Here is a 14013-nt window from a genome sequence, read left to right on the forward strand (position 1 = left end):
CGCTGTCTTGTGCGTTCAGCACCTTGGAGAGCAACTCCCGTGTGTCCTGACTTTGACCACCGTTGGCACGAGAACATTGTCCACCTTAGACTTCTCCGCTTCTCTGGGACGGACTTGCAACGCTCCGTCTCTGCTGGAGAGACGACTTGCACTACAGTGTTCCTGGTTTTTGCAAACGCAGATGTAGCGGAGCCCATAGCAGTAGATCGACGTGCTGCTTAATTCCAGTGCTGTCCTGACAACTCAAAATGTTAACCGATTAATCAAATGTTTCGGTTGAAGTTCTTGTCTTAGGTCAACCGGAGCATGCAGACCACCATGTCCACCCCATTACAACGGAACAAAGATGGGGCAAAACTAGGCTGTTTTAGTCCAAATGTGTGAGTCCTTATAAACGCTGTTCTTGAAAGTCAATAATGTAATGTGTAATTCAACAACTAAAGTTGCCCACGAGTTTTACATTGACGGTCCCGCACCCCCGGGGTGCGCTAATGACGCATGCCAGCGCCTGCAATCGTTGGATTTCCGTTAAAAGTGCAAAGCGATGACAGGAAATCAAGGTATTGAATAATTCAACATCTCAAGAGTCTCTGTTTGTTTGGCTGGCCAAAATATTACACGCACCTGCAAGAATATAGAGAATCAATTAGCTAAGCCCTCTGTGACATTCTTGCGTGTAAAAGGGCTATACAAATACATTTTTATTTGATTTGAATCAGCATGCATTCTAGTGTTTATAGTCGAATTCCTAGCTCCAATTAGAACACTCCAAACTTGAACACACCTTTAGCCAAAGGGGGTCACTGAAAGTCCACACCTAATAGTGGGCAGTAATTAAGGCAACCATCAGTGGGATGGCACAAATCAACACTATATTGACAAACACTATATTGACCACATAAGCGCTGTCCTGTGGAGGGAGAAAAGAGTACACAGTGATTTAACCCAGTTGTCCCAAATAAATAACCGCTGACAGCCAAAGTGATTGACTGATACTTAAATAAGTACCATAAATTGTCCGCTAGAGGGTAGTCCTATATTGCACAAAGCCCCTCGATTGTGATAAATGAGCTATTCGGCTTAATTCCAAGTCAAGGTAATCTTTCAAAAGAATAATTAGACGACCTTATTTTTGCTATTTAAATGTACATAACATAAATAACGAAAAACATCAGATGTTTTGTTTTTCTTCAAAGTTTTATTGAGGTACAGAAGCAGAGACCGTTTGGTGTTGGTGTAGGTTGACAGTGCTTCAGTCTTTATTCATGATAATTTGGTAAAATTTGATAAGAAAAGAAAACAGCCATTGTGTCAGTGTTGCTGTGGTTACAGAGTGTAAACTAGAGACTGCAGCAGTGATGGACAGAAACATTCATAGCTGGTTTCTTCTCTAAACAATGTTCTATTTCTACTCTACTGTAGGATATCAGCACAACCCTATCAGCAAGCCCCTCTATCATGGTGACAAGGCACTTTTAAAGCTGTTCTTAAAATGTTAGCACGTTTTTTTTGTTGTATTTATGTATACTTTTAACGCTCACTGAAATAACAGAAATATCCCCTATTCCCTCTCCCCATTTCTCAATGTGTCAGCAGTCCTCCAGCGGAGGCAGATCTCTTCTTCTTCACGAGTCTTGCCGGCATCACTCAAGCTCATCATGATTCTGGGTCGACTCATTGATGACCTATTGGAGAAAAAACATGATTTTTGGATGTCATTAGATGATCTCTACTGGTTTTTCTAGGCTAACAATATCTGTCCTCTTCAGTCAATAGATCATTCATGGAAGACTCACATGTCCATCTCTGGTCTCAATAGTCTTGATCAGAACCTTTTTGGACAGGCTGTCAATCATTGGCCGAGCCTCCACCATGGATTCTATATTAATAGAGATGATTGGACAAACAAAGTATGTAAATAAATATCCAATTTACATAAGTCATATCCAATTAAAAAGTCCAAGAAATAGGTGCAATTACTTACATAACACCTGAAATCCAATTTGATAAACATGACTGCTTTATATTTTAGTTGTCATTTACAGTTTTTACCCAAAAAATTACTTTGTCTTTATAAGTACAATTTGTGTCCTGTAGGGCTGGGAAGTGAAGTTCCATTATGGATTCTATCTATAATTCATGTGTTTTCAGGGCCTCGGCTTTTACTGTAACAAACAGCCTGGGAGCCGTGCTGCCAAAAGCCATGTCCTCAGGAATTTGTCCTCGATACAGTTCAATTAATCACAATGATTTTCAATCGTTTTATAATAGAAAACTGTTTAAAGGGGGATTCAACTTACCTCTCAGGTTGAAAGAAGAGAAGTTGGGCATAGGAGTGGTAATTCTGGGAAAAGGAGAGAATGAAAGCAGAAAGGGGGATTGAGGGACAACAATGGGGGTGAAGACAGGGGCGGACAGTTGGGGAGGGAGGGAAGAGGATAGAGCAGGGAAAGCGCATTAGACAGACAGTGGAGGATTCCAGAAACTGGCTTGTAAAGCACAGACAGACTAATCTTCCTAATCCGCCAACCTCAGGAGAATGACTGGTAGTAACCAGGCTGTTACAGAGTTTATTTAGCCTGACTCATGCACACACACAAACGCACGCACACACACAAACTCTCTCTTTATCCCTCCCTCCCTCCCTCCCTCCCTCCCTCCCTCCCTCCCTCCCTCCCTCCCTCCCTCCCTCCCTCCCTCCCTCCCTCCCTCCCTCCCTCCCTCCCTCCCTCCCTCCCTCCCTCCCTCCCTCCCTCTCTCCCCTCCTCTGTCTCACTTGTTCAACCTTCCACTGGAAGCTCTCATCCCATCACTCTCACTCTCTCTTTCGCACACAAGGGAACACACGCACGTAAACATATACACAAACAAGATTCTTTATCTGTCTCACACTCTGATTTAATTTCACTCCAAAACCTCTCGTCCCCTCTCTCTCCTATCCTCTCCTCTCTCCTCCCTCTCCCTCTCCCTCTCCCTCTCCCTCTCCCTCTCCCTCTCCCTCTCCCTCTCCCTCTCCCTCTCCCTCTCCCTCTCCCTCTCCCTCTCCTCCCTCCCTCCCTCCCTCCCTCCATCCTCTCCGTCTCCTCTCCCTGTAAATCTATGACACGGTATCACTCTCCCCATTCCTTCACTCCTGTCTTATTCCTTCTCCCCGGTGTCACCTGCTCTCCTCTCCCTCCAGAAGTTTCCTGTAGGTGGCGATCTCGATGTCCAGGGCCATCTTGACGTTGAGCAGGTCCTGGTACTCCCTGAGGTGGCGGGCCATCTCGTCCTTCATGTTGCGGATGTCATCCTCCAGACGGATGATGGTGTCCTGGTAGTTAGCCGCCTCCAGGCCGAAGGTCTCCTCCAGCTCCCTCATCTGTCGTTCCAGAGACTCGTTCTGAGGGAGGGACGTGGATTTGGCGGTCAGTTTCATACGAGTGGGATCCACCCTAACTAAAACTCAAATTCCTCTTTGTGTTAGTAAAGGCTACTTAGAAGACGTGCTCGATCGGGGCCGTGTTCGATCGAGCAGAAAACAAAATTGGACGTTTCATGCCAGTGTCAAGATGGTGTTTCTTCCTTCTTTCCTCCTTCTGTCAAATCGAGCCCTGAGGAGAACAGCACGCCCTCGCTGGAGCAACTGTTCTATTTTAATGTTTAATATCTCATTAAAGTTGCATGACTCTTGACTCAGCACAGCACGTGATCAGGACTGCCAGTTCTCTGCTACAGTATGCTAAGGTATGGTTCTGAGGGGGCGGGTTAGGGAGGGGAGGGTCTGAAAGGAAACAAGGCTGGTGTGAGATAAACCACCCTTTTGAATTTGATTTTGAGGTGACAAAGCTTATCCTGGATCAGCATTAACGGGTGAAGCGTCTTTGTCGTCTTAGCGGAGCCGAGGGCACTGGAGACAGGAACCAAGGGGGCTTACCGTTCCTTTGAGGGCTTCCACGTCGCAGGTGAGGACTTGCACTTGACGCCTGTACTCGTTGGCATCCTGCTTGGCCTGGCGAATGGCGTCGGTGTTGCGCGCCGCCGCCTCAGTCAGGTCGGTGAACTGGAAGGTCGCCAGGGGAGGAAAAGTGCATTAGACAGGGCATCGGACGGTCCCATGCCATGCCACACAAATACTGACTCATCTTACTACCAGGCGGACAAGAGGGACTTATATTGATTGTAACCGGGGCATTGTTAGGACAGCATCACATGTATTCTATTTCCGTTGCCTGCATTCAGTAAAGTGAGGTCGGGGTAGGTTGAGAGTTGGTGTGACGGTGGAAAGGAAAGCGTGTGTGTGTGTGTGGGAGAGAGACAGTTATACGACTGACGCTTGTGTCAGGAGTGTCCTAGTACTCTGAGATTAAGAGATGAAATCCCTCTCTCCTCCCTCTATCCTTCATCCCAGAGTCTTACTGTTTCACTCCAATGGGATCTGTCTCTCCCTAATGAACAACGCAACCTAAACGGATCTTTTACTGACAACAAGGACAATGTGCTACCCAAAAACATCCCCTTGATTCCCCTTGGTGAAGATCAATATGCTTTTAAGCGAGAGAGTGTGTGTGTGTTTTTGTGTGTGTGTTTGCAGTACCATCTGTCTTGCCGAGTGTGGCTAATCTCCCTGAGGGAGATCCAGGAGAGTCCTTCACGTTGCACACACACACGCACGCACACACACACACACGTATAATAACAGAAACAAACGTATCTGTCCACTGACCTTTGACTTGTACCAGTCCTCGGAATCCTGCATGTTCTTGTTGGCCAGAGTCTCGTACTGCAGCCGGACATCCCTCAGAGCGGTGGTCAGGTCGGGCTTGACCACGTCCATGTCTATCTGAACATGCTGCTCGTGCATCTGAGCATGCAGGTCAGCGACCTCCTGCACACAGAGCAGAGGAAAGGAGAGGTGGGGAGAGGAGAGGAGAATTGAGAAGAGGAAAGCATTCAGTAATCAAATAGGTCTGCTTGTTGCAGTATTACCATCCTATATAATGTTTGACACATTATTGGGTTGTTACACATGAACACACTTTTTGACGAGGCAAAACCTGTCATCCAGTGTTTCGACGTCACCCAACAGATGACTTAGCCATCAAGCCCTTTGTCCCCCCCGGCACATACTTAGTCATTCCATGCGCTATCCTGATCCACTCCCTCATAAGCCTCGGTGCTCTATTTGAGTGTGTGTAATCACCCTGGCAATGACCCCTGAAGGGTTGACAGGCTGATCCAATCAGGGCTGGGTGACAGTGGCGTGCAGAACGCCGTCTCTGACATGGCCCCTGGAAGGATCTGGAACTGGCCTCCAGCTAACTTGGATTAATACCTTCAAAGTCATTGCGTCAAGTAGCGAGTCCGTCGCCATCTCTCACCTCATCATGCACCTTCCTGAGGAAGATGATCTCCTCCTGTAGAGACTCTACCTTCCTCTCCAGGTCCAGGCGGGCCAGGGAAGCGTTGTCCACATCCTACACACACACAACACAGGATTGGTGTATTCGCCATACCGGTTATCCATCCAGCATCATAAACATCCACCATGTGCTGTAAGCTTCTCATGTTACTGTCGGAAATCTCTTTTCTATCATAGTGTGTCATACCGAGTGTCAGATGATTATGCATTGCATTTGTTGTTGTAGCTTCGCAAACTAGCTAAGAAAAGCGAACCTCACTACTAATCGGTACAGCGCAGCCTGGGTATGTGGGCTGATTAAGACAGACAGTGTCCTGTATTTGTCTCCAGCAACACAAGCAACAGGAAGGAAGATAATGAGATTACCAACTTCCCGTATTTAAAGTCAAAGACGAACGCACAATTCTAAATACGCCACTGGGAAATCCTCTTTTTATGTAGGTGTCTTTGAATTGTCTATGAGAGAATCTCAAAATGTTGCCGGTCAATTACATCAAATAGCCTACATTCTATGCTCAATTACGTCCAATTTTCTATTGATCCAAGCATAAGGTGGCACCAGATTGCTCTCTGCTCTCAGCCTTGGCTTCCCAAAGGGCTCTCAGTGCCAGCGCCAGATGTACTTGACCAAACACTGTCAGCTTTTGTCTGGCTGCTGCTACAAGTAGCGGCCTGTGTCATCGCACACACACACACACAACCACACACAAACACACATTTACACAAACACACAGACAAACACAGCCCTCCGCCTCCCACCAGTTCACGGTTGTGTCGCCTACTCGGACAACAGCTTGCTTTGTCATTTACCCAGAAACCCCCTCTCCCCCATCCAGTGCAGTAACAATGGCGTGAGGGAGAAACAGCTTTCCTGCCATAACGTCCCCCGGACAAAGCCCACTATTGAGCACTGCCTTAGGCCACTGACTGGCAGGAGGGCTTGTAAGACTTGGCAAGACACACTGGCACATAGGCACACACACCACACACACACGCACCAAGTCAAACTTCTAGGCCTTTGTTGAGTCATTTTAACTGGATGTACCACTTTCCTCCTCTCATTATTAAATAATGAATTTGATAGAATACATTTTATTCAGATTATTCCATCTTGTTTCTTTAGATTGACAATATTTGTGGACTGATCAAACAGACTAGGGGATGGGTGTGTCCGTGGTAGATTATTTGACTGCAGATTAAGAGGTCGCAGGATCAAATCCACCCCCGTACATTGCTTAGGTCTGCTAAATGAATAATTTAGCAATGCTACCAGATTGATATGGATTTGTCATGGGACTACATTGGAGCTGCACCCAGAATATTGCTCTGAGGTTTAATCAGTAACCACCCGGTTACAGAGTAGAGACAACAAAGCCTGTTTCTACTGTAGATCTCTATCCAGGTCCATCAACAAGGTAGGTGGGGTTGAAACCACACCCAGTTTTTTTCACAGTTGCAACCCCATATAATTCAACATCAAAAATGACACAAAGTATACTTCATTCATTAAAATAATCAGATGTTTCTATGGACAGGTTCTGGAGAATGAACTCGTCTGACTGATTGACAGGTTAGTGTAGACAGCAAACGACTCCTTAATGCTTCCGATCAATAAACCAGGCATCACCATGTGGGAGCCTTCCTAACAAAGGCTTGGGATCAGCTACGGTATGCCGTATATCTGGAGTTATTCTGTCATTTTCAAGGGGGGTTTATTCAAAGGGAAAAGTGCTTCACATGAACTGGATAACATGCGGTACCTGTCTGAAGCTCTGTAGGTTATGTTCTGCCTCCTCTTTCTGCAGCATTTCCTCCTGAAGTCTGGATGGGAGATTGGAAAGTATTAGACAATGCAGCCCCCACAAGTACCACACCCACATCGGAGAGAAAATCACGGAGCAGTAAAGCCCGAACACCGAAACAGCCTTCAACATGGAATATGTTCGACTCTTTTGTATCGTAGACGCTCTAGTCAAGAATCAGCAGCTTTTGACAGTGACCATGGTCACTGTCAAAATAACAAACAGTTAAGGCTGTGCAGTTTCCTGAAAAAACATTTCGTGATCGCGTAATAAGTTGAAGGCAAAACACATAAAGGCAATCGTGTTTCTCTGCGTTTTTAACTAAAGAAAGCCATCCAATCTATTGCTAGGCAGAGGCAGCAAAAGCTTTATTAACAATAGTCTTTTAATCTGTGTGTTGTTTCGGGTTTAGAAATAATGCTTGAGGCAACGCCAAAGTACGATTTTTTTCTTCTTAATTAGGGTAATTAATGAATGGCACTTATTTGGACGTTACTTATATAGACAGTAGGCTAAGTAGAGTAGCCTATATTTAGTTGTGCGAAATTGTGCGTGACTTAGCATCCTTTACATTTTTTATTAAAGTTCGGTCGTAGCCTACTTTTCTCTGAGCCGCTCTATGTCGTCCCCCAGGTTGTCCCGGTCCACTTCGACCCGAGCTTTCTCATTTGTCAGCTGGTCCACCTGCCGCCGTAGTTCTCTCATCTCATCCTCGTAGAGGTCCCCGATGCGGGACGTTCCTTTCCCTTTGAGCTGCTCCAGCTCCGCGATCAAAATCTTATTCTGCTGCTCCAGAAATCGCACCTTGTCGATATAGTTGGCGAACCTGTCGTTGAGATGTATCATCTCCGCTTTTTCGTTGGTCCTGTTGGCTTTGAACTCCATGTTGATGGCATCCGACAGAGCGAAGTCAACATTATCCGATGAAAGTCGGGGCATTGGGGCACTGCTACGGAGACGGGTAGTCTTGGATGCGAAGATGCTAGGCGGCGCGGAGGACACACTATAGGACATCCTGGAGGAGCGCACGGGGCTCGAGTACTGGCGGCTTGAGAAAGTCGACCGGGCCATTGCGGGACGCTCTCCGCCGAACATCCTCTTGTAGGAGGAGGGTTGCCGGGTGGTGGTTGACCGGTTGCTCAACATTTTGTAATTCCGTTGGTCCCTAAAATTACAATTCTCCTCAAACGGTAAAGTGATTTTCCACAGAGAGATGCAGATTTTGCAGGACTTTCAAATGACTGTGATGGATACCCCGTCCAACTTACCACTGACCCAGCGAGAACTCCGCATTGGACCAGGGTCGTCTTTATAGTCCACTCCCTATGCTAATGACATAACTGTGCACGGAATTTGAGTGACACAGCTGGGAGCCTGTTAAACAGCGGCATGCGTTCAGATAGAACGGTTCATGCCTTTTGTTCACGGGGTGTTTTCCAACTAGGTAAAACCAATGCAGTGCGTCATTGAAGCCTTTTACGCTTGAGCCCTAATAGGCCCTATGAATTAACACACAGGGTAGTTGGTATACGGAATATGCTATTGGTATCAATCCCTTAAGAAAATTCTCTAGAAACCAGATTTTTGCAAGTTTGCCATAACACCATGTATTCATTCTCCACATTTAGGATTTAGATGTGCCTGTTTAATTGGATCGTTATATTCGCATATTAGCCTACATTAATATAAAAAAGTCAAACAAACATTTTGCTCAGACAAGGCATAATAGTTTACTATAAAATTGTAGACCTGTCTAATTTGTTTTAAGAAGCATCCAGTGCGATTTCTAACATCGGAACATAAATCCGGAACCTTTCTTTTTAATACTGTCTTTGATCGGAACTGCACCGACAGTCACACGTGTGCTTGTTTACATGCTGCTTTCAAGCCGCAATTTTTTAAGTTAAATATGGATAACATCAGGGTATTAGAGTTGTACAGCGGAATTGGAGGAATGCATTATGCTCTGAAAGGTATTAAAAATGACTTTATATGTATTGACAGCGTAAGTGTATGCTGTAGCCAAAAGCTGTCGTCTTTGGCTTGAGTAGATTCAGGGGAAAGCGAACATTAAATAGTATGACAACATTTACATTTAGTCATTTAGCAGACGCTCTTATCCAGAGCGACTTACAGTAAGTACAGGGTCATTCCCGCCGAGGCAAGTAGGGTGAAGTGCCTTGCCCAAGGACACAACGTCATTGCACGGCCAGAATTCGAACCGGCAACCTTCTGATTAATAGCCCGATTCAGCCATCTGACCCTACCAGCTGCAAAGTTATCTGTTATTATGTCTTCAGTAGGTACAGTGATATCAGTAGACTAATGAATGCTGACTGGCCTCCTTTTGTTTTCATGTTATATACTGTTGAATAGTTGTTTGGTTTTGTGTTTTACGTGGGGAATGTAGCCTAACTCTGTTGGCAAGTTTGCTAGTTTATACAGTACGTGCACAATGAGTTCATCCTTTCACACCTTGGCTTTCAACAGGTGTCACTGTCTTCATGTCGATGGTCTTCAGTCTTGTATGGGTGTGTCAGTCAGCTTCATAATCATTGACTTTAAACGTCGTCCAGCGCCGTCAGGATTGACTTGAGTTAACTAGATAACATGTTGAATAACCAACCTAACAGCAGTCAAAAGACTTGTTCAGCATATCATTTCCATATGTCTTTTCTCCAGAGAGTGGGGTGGCTGCAGAAGTGGTGGCTGCTGTGGATGTGAACACCACAGCCAATGAAATCTACAAACACAACTTCCCCAGCACTCCCCTCAGGTCCAAGACCATCGAGGTGAGCCTGACCCCTGACCCCACACACGCTGACATGGTTTAGGATTAGATGGCGTCTCACAAAAACAGTAAGCCTGACCCCACCTTGAATCATTTCCACTGTAACTTATAAGCGGACAAACAACCTTTGTTACCTATTAAAAGCTACATAAAAAGGAAAAGGAAAACAGTAGTCACTATTATAATTGGAATACTTAATAATTTTCATCCACAAATTCTGTGTTTTAGTGTATTTAGTCTAGGGTGTTTGTATGTCTCATGACCCGTTTTCTAATAAACATTTGGAGGTGAAACAGTAACTGCAGATGGTTAGTGTAGGGGTAAAGGTTGTTTGCTTTGTCAGCATCCAGTTCGGATGCACAAGCCTTATAACACGTCTGTTATAGAGCATCTTATTAAAGTTCAGGGAAATGGTACCTCTGACCTGCAGTATAATATTGTTTTCTGTCTTGGTTGCGAAACTATTGAACATGAAAAAAAGTAATTCCCTGTAAGTTAGTATATCTGCTGTGTGATTGAGAGCTACATTATCTAACAACCTATATACCATAGTAAGACTCATACTGTGGGCTACTATGAATGGCAGTAGCCAGCAACATTGACACCTGGTCACTGATGTTTTCATTAACAATGAATTATTATTATTTATTTTTTAGGGAATGACATTGGATGATTTCGATAAATTTGCCTTTGATATGATTTTGATGAGCCCACCTTGCCAACCTTTCACCAGGTACGTTTTTGAGTGTGTCTGCCTGTGTCCAGCCCATAGCCTTTAGAAAACACAAACAACAACAACAAAACTGTATGGTGTGTGACGTGTAAATGAATGGAATGCTTTGCTCTGTAGAATTGGCCTACAGGGTGACATATCTGACCCCAGAACAAAGAGCTTCCTCTATATCCTGGATCTGCTGCCGAGGTCAGACACTTGCATACTTTCTTTAGACACTTTCGAAATTAGAATCGCCGTGGCTTTTCATTGGCCACCACTTCATTGTCTAATGCCCCTCTTTGTTGCCTATTTCTGTCGCCATTGAATCATTTCCTGGTTAGAAAAGGGGGTTACTGATATGTAGTAGGTTCTTTGTTTCACGCAAAACTCATGGACAAGTTGATCATCAGGGCCTGTTATTTGTCTTTATTGTTTATAAGAGTCCTGTCTGGAACTGAAGGGCATTCATGTGTGTAGATCTGAATTAGGCTTCTGTTTCCAAAATGTCCACCCTCTTTTTATCATGAATGCAAAATCTATGATATATATTTTTCACCCATTTTCACATTATCTATAGACTCAGCAAACTGCCACGCTTTATCCTGTTGGAGAACGTAAAAGGCTTCGAGATCTCCTCTGCCAGGTAACCATGGGTACGGGGAGGGTCCGGGGCGAGCAAGGGTTACCATGGTAGCACCTTTGGCAGCCAATGGGGTCCCGGGGACATGCTGTGTGCTTGTCCTTGTCTCTGTCACGGTACAGCGAGACTTTCTGCCTCAGTAGGAAAACACCAGCAGCCAGCCAGCCCATATCCCTGCTCTCAAGTCTCTGGCCCACCTGTGATTCACTGCAGGGCCATTTTTACACAACATGCCAACAGTCCCTCATGTTACCAAGTTGTTATACAACTTTACACCGCATATCTAATATGTGCCACCTGCTCTTCCCTAGGGACTCTTTGGTAAGCACCCTAAAGGACTGTGGATACACTTACCAGGAGCTAATGGTCTCCCCAACAAGTGTAAGAAATGTTTGTAACACAGTATAAACCTACAGTCAGATCAGATGGCGAGCAGGCAGCACCTTTTTCTGCCGTCCTCTATTCAGCGTACCCTAACTCAGTTGCCCTCATGATTTGTGAACACAGCTGGGGATCCCCAACTCCAGACTTCGGTACTTCCTGATTGCCAAGGCTCCACCCGGAAGCTTCTCCTTCCACACCTCCTCCGAGGTGAGAACCAGACATCTTAACTCTGGTCTTTAGCATGTTAATGATTCTAGCTCGCTGCAGCATATTCTAGTGAGGCCTGCATATGCCATGGTATTTCAGCTACCGTATGACTGAGTCCTGATAGCTTTAGTATTATTTTAGAGTGACTTGGAAAACAAGAAGATAGTCATACTGTCAAGCAAATCTCCAACATAAATTGCTGAACAATACTCTTTTCTTCCTTGAATAGATTCTAGAAGGCTTCCCGTCTCCTGCTGTTCAGGTTGTTCCAGAACCTTCCTTAGTCAAATCTGCTTCCTGTAGAACCGCCTGCCAGGAGGAAGACAAGGAGAAACAGGAAGAAGGAGAGGGGCAAATCCTGTACAAACTAGAGACGGCCAAACAAGCTGACAGGAAGTCGAGTCAGAACAATGACACGTCGGTTCGACAGATACAAGACTTCCTGGAGCTCGGAGCAGAAGAAGGGATGGAGGACGACGAGGAGGGAGAGAAATACCTTCTCCCAGCTAAGACCCTCCTGCGCTACGCTCTGCTGATGGACATAGTCAGACCCACCTGTAGACGATCGGTTTGCTTCACTAAAGGGTATTGAACCTCGCCGTTGTATCTCCTCTGGAAATGACATAAGAATGCCTGTGTCTCTCTCTTTCAAACTGAGAAGATTATAGTAAAATATACTTTTTTTCTTTCTTTTTCAGTTTGTGTCATTTGTCGCTATGCAGATGTGTGCCTTCATAATGACTCCTCCATTGTGTGCCATCGTTTTCTCCTCAGCTATGGCCACTACGTAGAAGGAACAGGCTCTGTCCTACAGTCTTGCTTGGAGACAGAGGTAGGTCTCCAAGATTCACAAACAGAATTCACAAATATGACGCTACGCACGTTGTTATTTCGAACGTTTCCGTGTTGGTGTCGTGCAGGTGGAGGAAGCGTTCAGAGGTCTGGAGCAGCTGTCGGATGAGGAGAAGCTGAACCAGCTCTCCAGGCTGAGGCTGCGCTACTTCACCCCTAGAGAGATAGCCAACCTCATGGGCTTCCCCAAAACCTTCAGTGAGCCATGCACACACACACACTCCAACCTGCTCTTAACATATCTAATTACGTAGCACTAAGTACTGGGGAAGAAAAACAAAAGTATGAAATGAATGGTCACAGGAATGTGGAATTTATTTGCCCCCCTTCCCCACCACCAAACCTTTATTAAACTTGCTGTCTTTATCTTTCTCCTTCAGCCTTTCCAGAGAACATCACGACCAAGCAGCAATACAGAGTTCTGGGCAACAGTCTGAATGTTCATGTTGTGTCCAGACTCATACAGCTAATGGTCTCCTAACCACAAAAACCCCTCCTGGAGAGGAGGGACAGAGACTTGATAATCAGACTTTTCTGGAAGAAATGTAGCCTGACTGGGCTAGCCGGGCTGAGTTGGACTACAACTCCATGGAGTCATTGTTTAACTTTCCTCCGATACAAATGGCCGTGTGTCGACCAGTTTCCATGCTCTGCTCAATCTGTTGTTCTGGATGGATGGAGATCAAATTCTACTGTTGGTTGGTGCGCTGTATGTGTGGTTTCAAATCCCCAAAGGACCACAGCAACTTGAGTTTAGCTTGAATCCTAACTGAATAAAAAGTTATATAAATGCTTTAAAAAAACTGTTTTAGTTTTTTTATTATTATTGAACTGTTTTTTCAGAAGACACCTACCCACATCAAATGTTTATCTTTATCAAAGATGTCCAAGTTGTGTAAAATATTTGTAACTTATGTTCCAGCACGTTTTACTAAACTACATACAGACCTCAACCTGCACCTCAACATATCCCATTGTAAAAGTGAGACCTAAAAACAAAGGTTTCCAATCCGTTGCTGCTTTCCTCTTAGCTAATGTTCCCAGCAGTTCCCTCAACCCCTGGGTTACTCATCTCCAAAAGCATGTGATGGACCATGTCAATCACCTCATAAAGTGGTATAACGGCTATGTAATGACACCAGCAAGCCTCCTTCCCCATATCCTTGCCTCCCTCGGTAAGTTTAGGGAGTTTTCATAGGTCCAAGTGAGCGGCCATTGGGA

At 45.2% G+C, this 14013-nt stretch overlaps 2 protein-coding genes across 2 annotated transcripts; one reads left to right on the forward strand and one right to left on the reverse strand.

The window, feature by feature from the left end:
* Positions 1 to 1178: 1178 nt before the first annotated feature.
* Positions 1179 to 8486, reverse strand: vim (vimentin). Its single transcript, XM_067252022.1, has 9 exons — positions 7805 to 8486; positions 7162 to 7222; positions 5361 to 5456; positions 4706 to 4867; positions 3917 to 4042; positions 3162 to 3382; positions 2301 to 2344; positions 1797 to 1879; positions 1179 to 1685 (listed from the first exon to the last, which is right to left on the reverse strand). The coding sequence occupies exons 1-9, from the start codon at positions 8347 to 8349 to the stop codon at positions 1644 to 1646; spliced, it is 1380 nt and encodes a 459-aa protein (XP_067108123.1). The 5' UTR covers positions 8350 to 8486; the 3' UTR covers positions 1179 to 1643.
* A 570-nt stretch (positions 8487 to 9056) lies between these two features.
* Positions 9057 to 13579, forward strand: trdmt1 (tRNA aspartic acid methyltransferase 1). The gene is made up of 11 exons (XM_067251838.1): positions 9057 to 9176; positions 9886 to 9995; positions 10651 to 10727; positions 10845 to 10916; positions 11287 to 11352; positions 11661 to 11730; positions 11857 to 11940; positions 12170 to 12525; positions 12715 to 12772; positions 12861 to 12990; positions 13173 to 13579. Exons 1-11 carry the CDS (start codon positions 9113 to 9115, stop codon positions 13271 to 13273), a joined length of 1188 nt encoding a protein of 395 aa, XP_067107939.1. The 5' UTR covers positions 9057 to 9112; the 3' UTR covers positions 13274 to 13579.
* Positions 13580 to 14013: the final 434 nt, after the last annotated feature.

This window comes from Osmerus mordax, chromosome 15 (genome assembly GCF_038355195.1).
Source record: "Osmerus mordax isolate fOsmMor3 chromosome 15, fOsmMor3.pri, whole genome shotgun sequence".
NCBI classification, from domain to species: Eukaryota; Metazoa; Chordata; class Actinopteri; order Osmeriformes; family Osmeridae; genus Osmerus; species Osmerus mordax.

Coding starts and splice junctions, on each gene's coding strand:
- vim (XM_067252022.1), bottom strand. CDS start 8,349: ATGTTGAGCAACCGGTCAACCACCACCCGGCAACCCTCCTCCTACAAG. Junction 3,383..3,916: donor TGGAAGCCCTCAAAGGAACG/GTAAGCCCCCTT, acceptor TCCCTCCCTCAG/AACGAGTCTCTGGAACGACA. Junction 2,345..3,161: donor CTGGAGGGAGAGGAGAGCAG/GTGACACCGGGG, acceptor TCCTTTTCCCAG/AATTACCACTCCTATGCCCA.
- trdmt1 (XM_067251838.1), top strand. CDS start 9,113: ATGGATAACATCAGGGTATTAGAGTTGTACAGCGGAATTGGAGGAATG. Junction 12,526..12,714: donor TCGGTTTGCTTCACTAAAGG/GTATTGAACCTC, acceptor TTTTCTCCTCAG/CTATGGCCACTACGTAGAAG. Junction 12,773..12,860: donor AGTCTTGCTTGGAGACAGAG/GTAGGTCTCCAA, acceptor GGTGTCGTGCAG/GTGGAGGAAGCGTTCAGAGG.